A 16,813-nucleotide genomic window follows, 5' to 3' on the forward strand; every position below is an offset into this window, starting at 1 on the left:
GTGCCATGTTCCCTTTCCGGCAGCCATGTCAGGTTTTCCGGTATCCACGTCAACATGGCATTTAAGTGAACGCTTTTTGAAAGTTATAACACCTAAGTGAACATTTTAAAAGTTATGGCACTCAAGTGAACGCCGTACAAAAGTTATGACATTTATAGTATACTTTTTCCCATCAAATAAGGTAGGATTTCCTTCAGTAGATTTCTTTTCGGGTCAACATCGTGGATTTTAAGTAGGCTCTATTTGAAAATTGTTTTCCCTTTATTCGCTGCCGAAGTACGCACTTTGTCCATTTTGAAGTTTTTCTTTACTTGCTTCTTTTACAGTTTAATACTCTAGCTTCACTCCACTCCATTAGGATATTGAAGATTCAATACTCGTCTAGAGCTAAGCTTGACTTTTCAAGCTCTAGCTCCACTCAATTAAATTTGGTCGAGCTCCAGTACATTTTGACTCGATCAGTCAACGTGTCCGAGTCAGAGCTTGAATTAAACTCAAGTTCAAGCTCGAATTTTGATAATTCATTACACAATTACTTGTTACTTGGTTAGGAATTCCAGCTACTCGAGTAAAGTATATTCAAGTTTGAGCCAAATTCGCGATTATATTGCGGTATGAGAGGAGTGCAAACTGTAGTGAGAATTGTCTATAGGGCCAATAGTATCAAAAACCTCAAACAATGTTCGTGCCACATTTATTTTAAATTAATTTGTGTCACAAAAACTCTCTACCAGGTACACTCATGCCACATTTACCCTTAATGTCACAAAAAATCTCAAATTAATATAATTTCCATATATTATCCCAAACTGTTGTGCATATGCTATATTTACCACAAATTATAGTAAATTTGGAAGCTTTTTGAAGATAAATGTGGTACGGGTGCACAGGTTTGATATAAATGTGACATGGGTATATTAGTTTGAGATTTTCTGTGGCATAAAATTAGTTTGGGGTATTTGTGATTCGGGTGTTCTAGTTCGGGAGTTTTTGTGACACAAATTAGTTTGGAATAAATGTGGCACGATTGTATCGGTTTGGAGGTTTTGGTGGTATTAACCTTTTTTTATATTTGTAGAAGCAGGGTTATAAGTAAAAGAAAACATTTTTAAGCGTTACATTTTCTCAAATGTTTGATGATGGTTTCCAACTTAAATTGGACTAGTAGAGCTGAAAGGGAGGGGGCAAAAGTGAATAAAATAGCATACTAGAAGTGGTAACGCACTTAATGTCTCCTTTAACCTTTCTAACTTTTTTTTTTTTGGGGTCTGGAACCTTTCTAACTTGAAGGATGAGTTTTTTGGCCAAACCCTAAGATGATAAAACAAGTTGGTTCACAAAAGTCAGTTTCATAAGAAAAATCAGAAAATCATTAGCAACAAAAAGTTTTCTTGGGCCGGGATGAAGCTTTCATGAAATTTTAGTGATGGTCCGAATCGATCGATGTTGAAAAATCTGATTAGATGTAAATAAATAGATCAATACGTTATATATAATAATGAAATAAAAAAGAAATAAATGAAATACAAACATGAAGTGACAAAAAAAATGGAAAATGTTTCCGAGTCGGTCAATGAGGTGGTGAATGATAATCATTTTGTTCTAGAAATAAATTTTTGGCTAGAAATAGTTTTTTTTTTATTTCTATTTCTAGATGAGTTTCTGAGCAAAAAAATGCGTTTGATAACGACATAAAATTTTTACTTCTAAAATAGAAATTTATTTGACAACTGTTAAAAATTTCTACTTCTAGAAAATGAATCGGCCGGCCGACGGCGGGGGCTTCGCGGCGGCCGGCGACCGGTGAACGGCCGGCTACCGGCGGGTGGGCAAGGGCGATCGGTGGTGGTCGGAGGCTGCGGGTATTTAAGAAAAAGTGAGATTTCTATTTCTGTTTCTCGGAAAAGTAGAAAGTTATTATTTCTCATTTCTCCTTTAAATCTATTTCTGAAACAACTTTTTGTTTCGGAAATAGAAAAATAGAATTACGTTACCAAACGAGTTTTTATTCCAGAAATTGGTTTGGAACAGAAATTTTATTTCTGGATGGTTTTCATGCACCCCTGATTTTCCAGGTACCAAACACCAAAAATCAACAAAAACATTTTTCAGAAAAATACTTTCTCGAAAACATACCCTAAGTACCAGGCATAAGAGTCTTAGTTCAATAAGAAGTTCATCTTTGTTCTTCTTTTTTTTTTTTTTCGTGAAGCCAAATAGTTCGAATAATTAATGTTCATAGCTTCCCTCTGCACCTGACTGTTCCCGAAGGTCCGTATACAAGTAAATTGGATTAAAGCGCGCGCAAGTTTCTCATTTGACAATAAAGGAGCAGCAGTTTAAAACCAACAAGCTCTCGCATCGAGCGGGCTGGGGCATAAAAAGAAATCACTTCGAAATCACGCAATCTCGAGATCTTTAGCGATAATATTACCAGTAGTTTATGAACCTCTGTTCCATTATTCAAAACCATTCATGTACTTTTCTTGGTGTCCTTATGTTTTTGGTGAGGAACATGAAGTTCTGTTACCACATGACATGTGTGGACCAATCAGGCAAATCATTTTCTTATCTGAGAGAGTGATGTAATGTGACTGAGAATTGAATTTTGTACAGATATACAACACGGTTATGTACAATTGCACCAATTGGGTTAAACCACTGTGGGGTACTTCCCTAATCCTTCAGCAGAAATCCCACTGCCAAAAAACCTTCTCGACGATCCCTCCACCGCTCCGAACTGCAAGGTGAAGCCTTTCAGAAGCGGGAGGAACTCCCCAAAGCAAGGGGACCGCGACGGTCATCGTCAATTTCTCATGCAAACCTCCTTTGATTGCCTTTTCTGCCGCGACAACCTGAAACATACAGATTGACTTAGCAGAACGATTTCAGAGTTTCTGTACATTTTAAAAGGGGGACAAGGAAGCCGAGAAATATGTCTTCACATTTCCACACAAATTGTGCATTGCGTGCACTGCCAAAAGAAAAGGAATGTGCAAGGGTGCAGGTGCAACCCTCGACGTGCGCGGGGATTAAGGAAAATGTGGACACTCTCAGTCTCTCAAAGGTGTGTAATGCATCTATCCTGACACATTTCAATTCTACAATTGGACAGCATTGACTTGAAAACTGTATTGCCAAGGACACGTCTAGGGTACAACATTGTACCACACTTCATCGACTGTCTGCCATTGGATGACACTAGTTGACAAAAAACTCGACTAAGGAAGACAACAATGTACGGTGACATTGTTGTACCTTAGAAATCTCTGGAGATTTACAAAGACAGGCTTAGGTCTTAGTTCAAGGAATTTAAGATCATGTTGATCTTGTTGTACTAACAAACAATAGTGCGTTAGCCAGAAAACTAGAAAGTAAGCAACTCTAAGGCACACTGACAAAGTAAATTCCAATAAACATTATGGTTAATCTAGTTGTTAAAATTCGACCCAAAAAACAAAAAATTCTAGCTGTCAAATCTACCATAATGGACCATAAAACAAAGGTCACATCCCCAATTACACAAAGAAAGTGGTCCGCCAGAGAGTGGATGCTTATGTTATTTTGCAGATTCTAGGGTATGCCGTCAACTGAGTCTACAACAATCAACTTTCCAGTGCAAAACCTTTGCCTAATAAAAGACTCATGAGCAAAGAATTTTTTATGCCTGAAGTTTTAAAATAAGACAAAAAAGTAAGTGGAAAACAAAGTCGAAAAACCAAATATAGTGGTGCAGGAGCTGCAACACCTTCAAAACTTTTGCACTTTCATATATTCATTTCTTTTTGTTGGTTTTGTCTACTCAATTGCACCATGCCCACGAGCTCAAACTCAACTCTTAATCCTAAACAACCACCACCCACGTTAGCTAAAAATTACGAGTTACCTCTCCACCGTCTTCAAGAACAGCATCTTCAACAACATCACTTAACATTTCAATGGAACGACAGAAACCCAAGATGCAAAGCCTTCTGCCCATATCAAGACCCTGGTACAAATGGATCCTGCATAAATTAGATGATGAACAAAACAAATTATAGATGGATTATAGAGAAGTCCTCACATTGGTAGCCGCAATATCAAATAAAGCGCCCAGACACAGGCCTTGCTCTGGATTCATGTAATCACTTTCTTGAAAGCGTTGGAATTTCTGAGAAGTGTTTGATCTACCTTGCCTCTTCTGTCAAATTAAAATGGCCAATAAGAAGGGAGATTCTAATATTCATAGTAACAGCTGAACACATTGCTTATGAGACATACCCACAACATCAGATGCATGATATTGGCTAAATGATATTGGTGAACTTTATTTCTTAAACTAGATCGACAATATATCATTTCCTTTTTACTTTATTTTTCCTGCACATTTTATTGAATTTAATTCCAATTCTTTTTCTTAAATGGAGTGACAAGAGGCAGAAATAACAAGCTGGTGAGGTGGCAATTCCAACTAGCAGGTTATCATAGAAACGTAATAGGTATCACCGTTCATATAAAAACAAAAACCACGCCCAAGTCTACAACGAAAAACGAAATCACAATTGGCCATGGGAAAACCACCACAATGAAATAACTCTCCAACACATTATATATCCACCTTGAGGCTATCCCCAGAAGGATGCAGATTACAAGGCAAGTATCAGTAGTTTCAGAAGCAAAATTGGATTCGCAGGGGATAAAGGCCATCATTATCATTCTCAAAACCCACAACCAGGATCTGAAGAAAGAACTTTTGCAACAAAACTATTCAATGTCTCGCCGTCCCCCCCCAAAAAAAACCAAAAAAAAAAAAAAAAACCTAACATGAAAAACCTTATTTGGGGTAAAAGTAGATGATCTGGATAGTGATCGTGACAACATACTTGTCATGCAAGAAAATGGCATAACAAACATGTTTCACACATCAAAATAGTTATTTGGGGCAGATGCAAGGACATACTGCTAGAAGAATGTTGTACTGGATGATATTCTAAAAGTATCTAGGATATAATGACAGATTCTGCAACAAATCAAATTACTCTTTTAGAAACCATACATCAGAATTAACACGTCGAGGAACCATAGAACCTCCGATCTGAATGAGTCCATCAGCAGTGAACAATGTTACTCTCTCCTCAGGAACCCATTGAATATCTGGATGGCATGAGATACATCAGCTCATCTTTGTTAAATGTACATATGACAGTCTAAGACATCTTCTAAAGGAGAGAGAATAAATGCGAAATCAAATGGCATTCCATAGATCAAGGAGATCAAAATTAACTAGGTCTTGTCCTCAGGCCAAAGAAAGAAAAAGGTCTTGTCCAAAACATTTATAAGGCTTCAACCATTAATGCAATTAAGCCTAAACATTGAATCATAAGACAATAAAAAGCAACTGATTGCAAGCAGACACGATCCATTTGCATATTGTTGATAAATAAGCAAAATGCCTCCAGGTGTTTCTTTGTGCAGCTCTGAATACCACACAGACGGCACTGCAGCTTTTTCTTTTGCTGAGGGTTAATAGAAAAAGAAGGACATAAAACATCTGGAAAAACCATCTAAGTTAAATACAGAATGCAACCTGTACAACCTAGCCCTTACAAGCAAAAGATCCTTTGCTCATCTTAGCAGGAATTTGGAAATGTTGAGCCTGATTTAAGTCGTCACAGTGGTAAGACAAATGATCGCATTTTCCATTTTCAATTATGATTGGGGTGCTAATAACTGCAATCGGAAATAATTCATTGTCATTATTGTAGTTTTATTCTCAATCTCATTGTGCCCCTGGAAAAAAATTGTTCCACTATACATCATGAACTATCAACCCTAATTTGTGCTATTTGCTCCAAATAGACTTACTTCTTGAACAAATTTGTGGGCATCATTGACCTTGACATATCATAGAACATGACACTCAAAAACAGACAGCTGAATGTAGAGTAACAGGCCCGGAAAGAATCTTCAACAGTGGAAAAATGTGGTAATGAACAGATCAAAGGTTGACTGCCAACTCCATTCAAACGGGAAGCTGTGTAAATAAAATGGGCTGGGAGAAGTTAGATGAAGTTCAGGTTTTAATTGGCACAACTTCAAGAAGTTCAGAGTGTCAAAATGTGGGATCAAGATCAAACTTTAGGTGGTAAAACAGAACTTTATGATTTTTAGAGTAGAAGGACCAAAATAGGACTAGAACAAGAAGAAATGCATTGTGACATCGCATATGAGCAGCATTCTTGGTGCAAATGCCTATTTCTTTCGTTATCCCACGAGCTTTCATGAATGGTTTTGTTATTCGTAGACATGTACTAATTTATATTAAACACGTCTTGAGATAAGTTATTATCATCCAAATTGCAACTTACGGTGCTTCGACCCTGCATCCTAGGCATGGTACTTCAGTGTCATGAATATGGCCCTGGGCTCTGCTACCTCACTAGCTTGTGGGGTGTGCTTCTCTAGGACCACATACATAATCTACAGTAAGTCAGTGATGGCTTGATCAATCTTTAACCCGAAGAGACACGTCAGGCATATTACTAGTACCACACTCAGAAAACAGAGCTATCGTATTATGCTTATTCATCAAAAAGAGTGGGGCAAAAGACTGCTTGTCCAAATGATGTTACATGTTCCAAAAATTCGAATCTTTTTGTTCCCAAATGTCCAATTTAACTCTTGAAGACATGGCATAATGGTGTCAAACAAGATGTGGTCAAATGCCAAAAGAAAAGAAAACTAAATCTTAGCCAATGCGCTTCTCTCACTTTCAGTCTCAGGAAAAGTGGAATGCAACGTCCGATCGAGCTAACTTCGAAAAATCATATAGCACTCCTTCAACAGAAACCGAAACTCTACAAATTACCAACGAACTTACAATATCCAACGGACTGCCCACGAAATCAGACTCAAATAATCGGGTAATCAAGGATAATTGAGGAGAATCTCGAAGCCTACCAGCATCGCCGTCGGCCCAGGGGAAGAAACCAAAGGAGTCGTCGCCGAGGAAGTTTCCGGGATCGGAAGAAGACGAAGAAGCTCTCGCCGCGAACCGGAGGACGCGAGAGGGCTGAAGCGGCGGGTTGTGGCGGAGAGATGGGAGTCTCCGAATGGGAGGAGGGACTTCTTCGGTGCGAGAGGTGGACGGGAACGAAGAGAAGAACGTCGTGAAGCACAAAGCCGCCGAGGTCTCCGCCATCACAGTTCACAGAGAGAGAGAGAGAGAGAGAGAGAGAGAGAGAGATTCTGAATCTGCGGTGACAACTATGGCGGATCGGAGAAAGAGGGAAGGAAAGAGAGAGAGGGAAAAAAAGTGGATAGCCACAGCACAAGGGAAGAAATAAAAGAGCGTCCTTTGTAATTACCTCAATTTCGGTTAAACGGTTGGTCCCCCCTGTGCCATTCGTTTGGAAGAGTGTGTTACATGCGTTAGAAATATAATCCAAACCCTCGAATTCGATGCATCACATGTTCTGTGAACACACGAACGTCTCGCAGAATCTGGCGGTTGTGATCAATTTCAGTTACAAGAAGAGAGATACCACGTAATTAAATCGATAGATGGCTTGATAGTGATATGCGAAGCAACAAATTAATCGTGTGTGAGGGTTCTTAAAATAGAAAACGTGTCACTAATTAGGAGGATGCATATAATGCAAACAACTTTGATTGGTTCTATCAATATAAGTAATACCTAATTTTTTACCTAAAATTTTTCAGATTTAGCCGACTTTGATTTGTTCCATCTGCTGATATTCGGATGCATGGCCCAAGCCGAACTTGCGAGATGCCATGAATTTGGAATTTGTTTGCGAAAGGTGAAGTAGTTTCTAGATTTCCATATATGCCAAAGAGTCACAGCTCAAAAAGCTCACCGAGGTACTCTTGAAATTCAACGGCCATTCTTCGACTCTAGCGAGCCCACGACTATAGATGGAGATCTGGAGGGTGAGGTCTGACCAAACCTAGCATGTCCAAGTCCAAGGGCATATAACAAGAATCAGATGCTCCAGAGTCTCCGGTTGTCTACTACACGGCTCACAGGTATCTTCATCAAGTAATACTTCTCCTGAATAAGTTCACTTCTGTTAATAATGCATTCAAAGCTGGTATCTTCCACGTTGAGTTATCTCGGATAGTCAGTTCTGCCACACTTTGAGGCTCATAGCTAGCAGGGCCGTTAATCAGTCCTCTAGAAATCTTTTTATCTTCTCTAATTCCACCAAATCTTACCATCGATTCATAAAAATACCATGTCAATTTGAGTCGTTCAATATGACGTTAACAAATTCGTGACTTCTCCTTGATCTGAAGTTACCTTCCATAAAATGCAAGTTGGGAACTTTCCGACGCCCCAAGAATCGGGTCAAACAGGTCCAAAGCAAAGAAGTAACCGCATCCGTTAGGATTAGGCAAGAAATACAAAGAAATGGAGAGTTAAAAATGAGAAAGGAAAATCGAGACACAAGATTTATCATGATTGAAGCTAGAAGTAGGGTTATATCTAGCATAGAATTCCACTATAATTAGCATACCATACTTTTCTATAACAACTTTCATAAAATAGGAGTTCGAACTTTAAAATTTCTTTGACTTTTAAACCACACCCTAACATCATCATCCAGCCCGTTTACCTTGACGGTTTTGCCCAGGGTGAGTCGGATTGTATTTGTTTCGGCTCAAGGTGATCCAAACAAAGTTTGCCCGGCTAAGAGCCCAACGCAACTACTTTAGCTCATCCTCAATTGGATAGAGCTAATACGTCTTAAGATAGGACAGGCCAAACAATGTTCTCTTCGATTGGGGTTAGTCGGCCTACATCCTCAATTTTCATACGAATACGCTCCCCTTCCCCAAATTTCAAACTCATTCCATACATGTATTGTTCGGAGCACACAACAGAAGCTTGATATCTTCATCTAGAGAGATGCGTAGCAGAACTCAAATACCTTCATCCGAGGAGATTACTAAGAGGGAGCCCAAGTTTGAGCCCATTAACATGTCCCGTTAAACATATCTTCACTCAAAAGTTCAAGCCAATGAGTTATGAACCAACTAAGTTATTTCAATTGCCCCACACCACATCAATTCTCTAATATGGGGACTTCTCTAACACAAGTCACACGTACATCCTAACATGTACATTTGTGATTTTAGCTTTTGTAGTGGGATGCTAACTTGATCTCCTCTCTTTCGTAGGTTCAAGAGGCGAAAATTATCCCTGCAAGACTCCTTGGATCTTCAAGCAACGAAGAGAAGAAAAGAAAAGAAAAGAAAAAAAGGTTGATATCGTGAAAAATCTCAAACTCTTGCAATAAATTTACTCCAAATTAATTTTTTGGACACCAAAATCCCATACCGATATATTTGTGACATATTTACCCTTTACTAGTTTTCATTAAATTTTTCAGCCTATTGCTGAATTGGATGACATGTAGCCAGTTGATGGATGTACTAATTTGAAATTTTTAATCTTTGTTTGTTACATGTATACTAGTTTGGATTTTTGGCGATATTAATCCAATTTAACAGAAATTAACGGAGAGTAAATTTGTCACAAGTATACCAGTTTAGGGTTTTTTGTGGTAAAAAAAATAATTTATGGTAAATTTATTGCAAGTGTGTGAGCTTGAGATTTTTCATGGTATTAATCCAAAAAAAGGGAAAAAAGAAGAAGAAGAAATTAATAATTTTTTTGAAAAAATAATATTAAAAAATTGTCAATATCAGCACCAGCCATGCTCCTTAATTGAAAAAATATGAAAATATTTAGGATTTAATTAGCATAGTTAAAATATTTTGGACTAAATTAGCAAAAGTGCAATAGGAGGAGGATTTTCTGGACAATTTTTTGCATACATGTATGACAAGGAGAGCCAATCAGGATGCGTAAAATGACAAGAGTATGCCAGTGCCTTCAAACGGGAGTTTGGATGGTTTGTTTTGTCATGAAACGATGAAGGATCCTCTGCATCCAATCAATTAGGGCTAATCAAAATTGATCAGTGACCACTTTCAAAATCCGGAAAACACACCCCTTAAATTACGCAATCTAGAGTTAGAGAAGGGGTGTGTTACAACTAGGGCTAATCAAAATAGACCAGCATGAGTTTGCTAAATTCTGGAGGTGCTACAATAATTTGACAACTTGTACTTACCATACTAGCCTATGGTCATAATCCAAGAATAGAAACGTGGTATAGAGCATTCTTGGGAATCGATCTCGCGGATAGGGAAATGACTAGTTAGGACTCACGAGGAAAAATAAAAAATAAAAAAAGGGAGGAAAACTAGTAAGGAAAATTCAAATTGGTCTGAGGGGAGCACCAATTACATACACTAGCAATTGTTGCTATTACTTGAAGTGCATAGGTCTAATACATATAATCTAACAGATATGTACATTTTCACATAGTTCGGGCTCAAGGTGGTGGTCATGAATTATACCCCTCACGAGGCTAATGAAGCGGTGGATTAGCTAGCCAAATCCCACCGAAGGAATGCACTCTCGTCTGACTGGATTGCCATACCACCCCAACTTTTATGGGATTTGTTATGTTTTGATTTTGCAAAATCTATATGTAAGTTCGTTTTCACCGAATGAATGATACCAGCTACATTTTGACTAAAAAAAAAAAAAAAAGATCACATGCATGGGTTCATGTTGTCCAGGTGCGTCCGACATCGTTTCGATCACATTTGGACATAGTTTGTTTACATAGCTGCCAACGAAGCCTCTTGTCGTGGCAAAAAGGAATGGACGTTTAAATGAAAGCTCTACGAGAGCCCACCGAGAAAAAGGAAACAGAAACATCGTCCGTATTATTGTCAAGACCGTGTCACAGACCTGACCTTATTACCCGCCGACCCCGGGGCCGGCTCACGTTAGACTGGCCCACTTGGTTTGAAATTTCTTTCGAGCCTCGTACTTAGAAGGACCACACCTCGTATGACTGCCCTACATAAACATAAATCAGAGTTAGATTCACAGTTAATCCACTTGCACCGGGTCACGCATGAATTTCCGATTCTACTAGAAAAAAAAATATCCTTTAAGAATTTTAAGAATTGATTAGAAGTAGACTTACTAGCCTCGCTCGAGTTTTGTCTCTTTCTTGGCCCGCCTGCCAGATAAGTTGGCTAACCGTGGCCTACTCCTTTTCCCGGGTAGAACAAAGGATCTGCGGCATTTAAATATCAAAGAGATATGGCTTTCAACGATTGAACTGGATTTTGCTCCATTCATTTTGCAAAAATAAATTAGTCAATGGAAACATTTTCTACCAATGATTAAAACACCTTCAAAAGTTGGGAAAATGATTTCTTCTCTTTCAAAAGATGAAATCATTTTCCCTCCTCTTTACTCCCTTTACTCCTTCACCTTTAATTTTTCTTAATTATTTTTATTTTTGAATTTTTTATTTTTTCTTTTCCTTCTTCCTCTACCGGTTGCTAGTCACAAACGAGACCGAGCCTTAGGCGAGACTCCACCTCACCAAATCCACGCAAGCTCGAACCTCGTCGGATCCGGGGAGGCCGAGGCTCCGCCTTGCCTTTGGCCAACAGAGGAAGAAGCAAATGATTAAAAAAAAAATAAGAGAAAAAAAGAAAATAAAGAATCATTAGAAAATTCAGATTTTTTTTTAAATAATAAAAATTATCGATGTTAGTATCGATTGTGCCATGTAAGACAGCTAGGTCCACATTAGCAATTTTTAACTAAACGATGACGTGAAAATTCAAATGAAATTTTCATTAACAATCGATGAAAAAAAATTTCCAGCTTATTTTTTGGTCTCGGCCAAACACTGAAAAATGTTGTCATTTTCCTGAAAAATAACTTTTTGAAGAATATTTTACAAAAATGTCACATATTCCACAAAATAAACGGAGCCTTAAGATCTGAAAAATATTTTTCTGAAAATAAAAACTTGTATCACTTATAAAAATAAATGAACAAAAAATATTTCATTGTCGATGACAAAAAAATCTTTCATTGACTAATTACTTCAAGCGATACAAAAAATCATTTTTAGGAAAATATTTTTCAAATCATTCATTTTTGGCAAAATAAATGTACCATATTTGGGGAAAAACTTAATGAAAAAGGAAATCATTTTCCAGGAAAATGGTTTGTTTTCTTTTGTTTTGTTATATGTGACTGAAAAAGTTTTATAGTATTTGGATCTCATTTGAAAAATGATTTCTTTCTCATGATTTTATCTCAGCAAAAAAAATTAAATTTTTTATGTCTTTATTTCTTATTTTTCCTTGTCATTTTTCTTTCTTCTGATCTTTTTTTTCTTTCTCCTTTTTTTTCCTTCCTCCAAGGTGACCGGGGGGCAAGCTCGAGGTCGCCAACCTCGGGTGAGAGCTTGCTCGAGCTCGCCGCGGCCTGGCAATTGGCAGAGTGGGAAGGAAAAGAAAAAAAACAGAAAAGGAAAAAACATCAAATACAAATTAAATTAAATTAAATTGAAGTTAATAAATAAATAATAATAATGTTGAAACTTTAAAAAAATTCAAGAAGAGCAATTCCAATAAGTGTTTTCATATCTTTAAATATAGGAATTCATTTTTCTAATTTTATGTAGGAATTTTCCGTTTGACGGGTTAGTGTTTTCCGTTTTTTTTTTTTTTTTATGATCTAAAATGTTTTCCGTTGATTAAGTCCTTTTTTAGCAAGTCAAATGGATGAAAGTCCATGAAACTAATTCCTTAAAAACACATTCACTCAAACAAGCATACCCGTAGTGTTTTCCTTATTTGGGTATAGAACTTTTTTGTTCGGTCATATTGACGGCTCTTCGTCTCCATCTTGTTCTTCTTCATCTAGTTCCTACGTACGATGAGAAACTAGAGTCGCTTTACCTCACTTATTTTACGAAATTTGACTTCTCAAACTTCTTATGAAATTTAACTTTTTTTTTTGCATTACAGGGACACGAGCACATAGACATGTCTGCTTCTTCTTCTTCTTCTTTTTTGTCGAAAAAACATGTCTACTTGAATACATATGGAACACCTTCAACGCCGACGAGATGGTTAAATACACGTCTTCGGCATGTACAAGTAGTCTAGACCCTAAATAGTTTTCACGCAATGTGTGTATTTGAATAGCCAATCCACAATTTTTTAGTGAGAAACCCCGCTACGATCGAACATTTTAGGGTTATCAAAGACCGATTTAACAAAGATGACCCGCTGACCATCTGAAATTTACATCACTTTAAAATTTTTCTCATCTTCAAGCTCATAGAAATTAACAACTGGCTTTGCATTGAGGATAAGATGATATCTCGTAAATTCTTTCGTTTATCCTACATCACAAGTAGAATCAAATATGCTCTCTATGGCTCTCTCTCTCTCTCTCTCTCTCTCTCTCTCTCGAGATATATATATATCGATGATGGAGTGAATCGCCAAAAAGTTTGGAATGGTGATAATCATTCCTTAAACACTAATTTATATTGATAATAGAGTGAATCGCACAAAAGTTTGTTCACGGAATAATGAATGAAAATATTAACACCGGTCTGGCAAATGTGACAACTATCCTTAGGTAAATATGACCTATTTATTTGAAGTCAAGCTTGCAGTTTACCTTATGTATGTGTGTATGTATCTATGCATGTAAGTATGTATAAATGTACTTATAACTAAGGCTCTCTTTGTTTCGCTAAAAATAACTTTCAGAAAATATTTCTCGAATTTTTGACATCCCATTCGTAAAAAATAAATGAGTCCAAGAAATTCTCCGAAGTTCGGTTCTGAGCTAAGGGTTTTCAAAGATCGGCAAAAACAAGAACCTGCTGAGGGCATTGGGCGTGCAATTGCCACGAGAGTACTCGCATGTCACCAAAGTTGTTGAGGGGGATGGTAGTAAAGGCGACGACCGAACGGAGCATGAAAAGGGAGATGATTAATATGAGGAGAAATTTCAAATAATGACCTAAGTAAATTTTATTTTAAATAAGGGTCTCAAGTACTTTAATTATTTCAAAGAAGGGCTGACCAAGGGAATTCGCATCATTTACTTTATTGTTTTTTTCCTTTTTTTCTTTTCTTTTCTTTCTTTTTTCTTTTTTTCTATTTTCCCTCTTCCCTTCCCGAGTCATTGCCAAACCGAGGCTAGGGTCACCCTTGCCAGCATCGGGCAAGGGCCGCCCTCGTCGGATCTCGAGAGGGTGCCCTTGCCCGGGCTTGCAATGGTAGGGGTTGCCCTCACCCGAGGCGTCGGTGAGGGTAGCCCTCGCTTGAGGCCGGGGGAGGGGAGAGGTAAAAAAGGAAAGGAAATGAAAACACAAAAAGACTAAAATTCAAAAAGATAAAGGATGAAAATGCCATTCGATCAGACGCTTCTTTGAAACAACGAGGGCACGTAGGATCTTATTTGAAACAAAGTCCACTTCAAACCCTTAAGAAAATAAGGGCACTTTAGGTTTTTATATGGAATTTTCTCTTAATATCGATCCAAAGAATACCCTTGAAGCGGACACAAGGCGCTAAAAATATGATGGGCCTTTTTCTCTATGTTTTTGGTAGATTATGTGGGTGGGTGGGCTAGGGTTGGACTGGATATTGACATCTAAATTGTTAAGCAAACAAATTGATCGATATGAGTTAAATGGGTGGATTTGAGTCGAACTTATTCTATGATCCAACTCAACTCAACCCACCCATTTTCTTTAACCTTTCACTAGGCCATACAGTTGATATTATGGAGTAAATCCCCCATGTCCACATAGTTGGTTGGACTACGGAAGATTTTCATTTGAGAAATTGGAGGTCACATTTTTAACTACCGCCAACTAGATGCGAGCAACTCTAGATCAAGGTCGTTTGCACAAGTCAAATACCTGAAATTAACCGACTTATGAGAGTTGGAGTGTGTCCTATAACTTCTAGTTAGCTAGGTCTTAGTGCTCATGCTCTTGAGTTATCAAAATGTTAAAAGGAGAAAAAGGCATAGAAATTTTCTCCTCACTTAATTGTAGAGCTTGAAAGACTTGAGAGCTAGCTTGATACCAGTATGTATCTTTGACGTGCTCTAACTTTAATCTCTTCAAACTCGAGGGCTTTCTCAAGTGGTAAGCGTATATCTACCTCGCTTAAGGTCTCTACTTCGAATCACTATTGATGTGGACATCGAGCCCTATCAAGGAGGAGGTGCTAGGGACCCATTATCCTATCCGCTAGGCCCCATCACTCGAGCCAGAGCAAAGGAATTCAAGCAAGCTGTCGGCGTCATGGTTCAAGATCTTTGGAATAGAGACAATATGGATTCAAGACTTAAAGATTTTGAAGCTCCTTGGCGCAACAATATCACTTTTTGGTTACAATGACTTCGAGACGCTTGGAAACGAGCCACTGATCAATACTCACTACTTTAGTAGTGATTGACGACGTTTTTTTAGCGTTTCGGAATCATTTAGATGGATTTTTCGGCATTTTTCTATTTTTAGGCGAATTTTCATTAATTAAGGATATTTTTGTAATTTTGCCTTATTAGGGTTAGCACCATATATAAGGGAGCTTATAGGTTTCTGTTAACGCAACTTTGATTCTGAATATTATACAGAGAGGTTTTCTTCTTTGAGTTCTCTTGAAGACTAGATCTTATCAAGGTTTCCTTGTGGCGATCGAATTCAACTTATCGAGCAAGATCGCGAATCCTCTTGTTCGTGGCATTATAGTGTTGATTGGTTGACATAGGTTTGTCAACAAGTCGCGTTCATACCGAGATTACCAATCACATGTTCGATTGGGGGTTGAGGTTAGCAAATTCGCAACTCATAGATCTTCGTAGAACGATCAACTTCCGTAACGATTCACATCATTTGGTATCAGAGCTGGTTCTACAAGGTCAAGTTATCTTACTTTTCTTGCTTTTCGTTCAGCAAACTAGGGTTTATAGAATTAGGGTTTATAGAATTAGGGATTCGTTGTTAATCGAATCAGAGTTTTGAATATATTCTTGCTGCATTTTCAATTTTTTTTGAATTAGGGTTTTCGGTCCTAAGGTTTCATATTGTATTTGAGTTCGCAAAAGAAAAAAAAAATTCGGGCCAAAAAAAAAAAAATCAAGAAGGCGACTCGTTTGTTAGTTGGACCGAATTGAAGTTTCAGCAGTAAAAATTGAGTTTGAGATTTGAAAATTAGCGAAAGTTGTTGGATTGCTGAATTGAGCGGTATATTGCCGGATTGATTTCTGATCTTGCTTGGTGGTTTAGTCGACTATTGTGAGGAGCTTGAAAAAACTGGATCTAGTCTGATAAAGAGCTTGTGAGAAAGAAACGAGAGGTAAAAGGCAAGAGCGTGTGAGCTTAATTGAGGGAAGAAAAAATCGAAATTGAGTTAAACACGAGGGGAGTGACAAACACCTTCAGCGAAACACGTGAGGGAGTGTTTGGTGAGGTTTCTTTATCTCTAACGTTTTCTTGCGGGTTTAAGTTATGGCGGGTGATCAAGAAAGCGTGAACCGGAATGAGGATGGTTCCAAACAAAGAGATGAGGCGATTTTAGCGGGCATCCAGCAATTGAGCTTACAACTTAAAGCACTTAGCAATCGAGTTGTCGGGTGTGAGACGAGACTCGATGGTGATCGAGAGCCACCACGAAGGAGGCCACAAAATCAGCGAGATGAGCCTAGGGAACAACCTAGATGGCAGCGACAATTTGAAGATGAATATGTGTCCGATACGGAAGATGATCGACATGGCAGGTTTGGGAGGAGGAACATACGCCGAGGGTTTAGAAATCGAGAAGATGATGAACTTGGTAAAATCAAGATGAAGATTCCATCTTTCCAAGGAAAGAATGATCCCGATGC

The 16,813-nt window shown here is 38.0% G+C and overlaps 1 protein-coding gene across 2 annotated transcripts; it reads right to left on the reverse strand.

Annotated features, from left to right (window-relative positions):
* Positions 1-2,543: 2,543 nt before the first annotated feature.
* LOC115730267 lies at positions 2,544-7,324 on the reverse strand. Of its 2 annotated transcripts, none has more exons than XM_030660883.2 (5): positions 6,856-7,324; positions 5,036-5,133; positions 4,064-4,180; positions 3,887-3,988; positions 2,544-2,855 (listed from the first exon to the last, which is right to left on the reverse strand). In XM_030660883.2, exons 1-5 carry the CDS (start codon positions 7,178-7,180, stop codon positions 2,685-2,687), a joined length of 813 nt encoding a protein of 270 aa, XP_030516743.1. In that variant the 5' UTR covers positions 7,181-7,324; the 3' UTR covers positions 2,544-2,684. The 2 variants fall into 2 exon arrangements, with proteins under 2 accessions (XP_030516743.1, XP_030516744.1); XM_030660884.2 differs by having other exon boundaries at positions 6,940-7,316.
* Positions 7,325-16,813: the final 9,489 nt, after the last annotated feature.

Source organism: Rhodamnia argentea, chromosome 7, assembly GCF_020921035.1.
Source record: "Rhodamnia argentea isolate NSW1041297 chromosome 7, ASM2092103v1, whole genome shotgun sequence".
NCBI classification, from domain to species: Eukaryota; Viridiplantae; Streptophyta; class Magnoliopsida; order Myrtales; family Myrtaceae; genus Rhodamnia; species Rhodamnia argentea.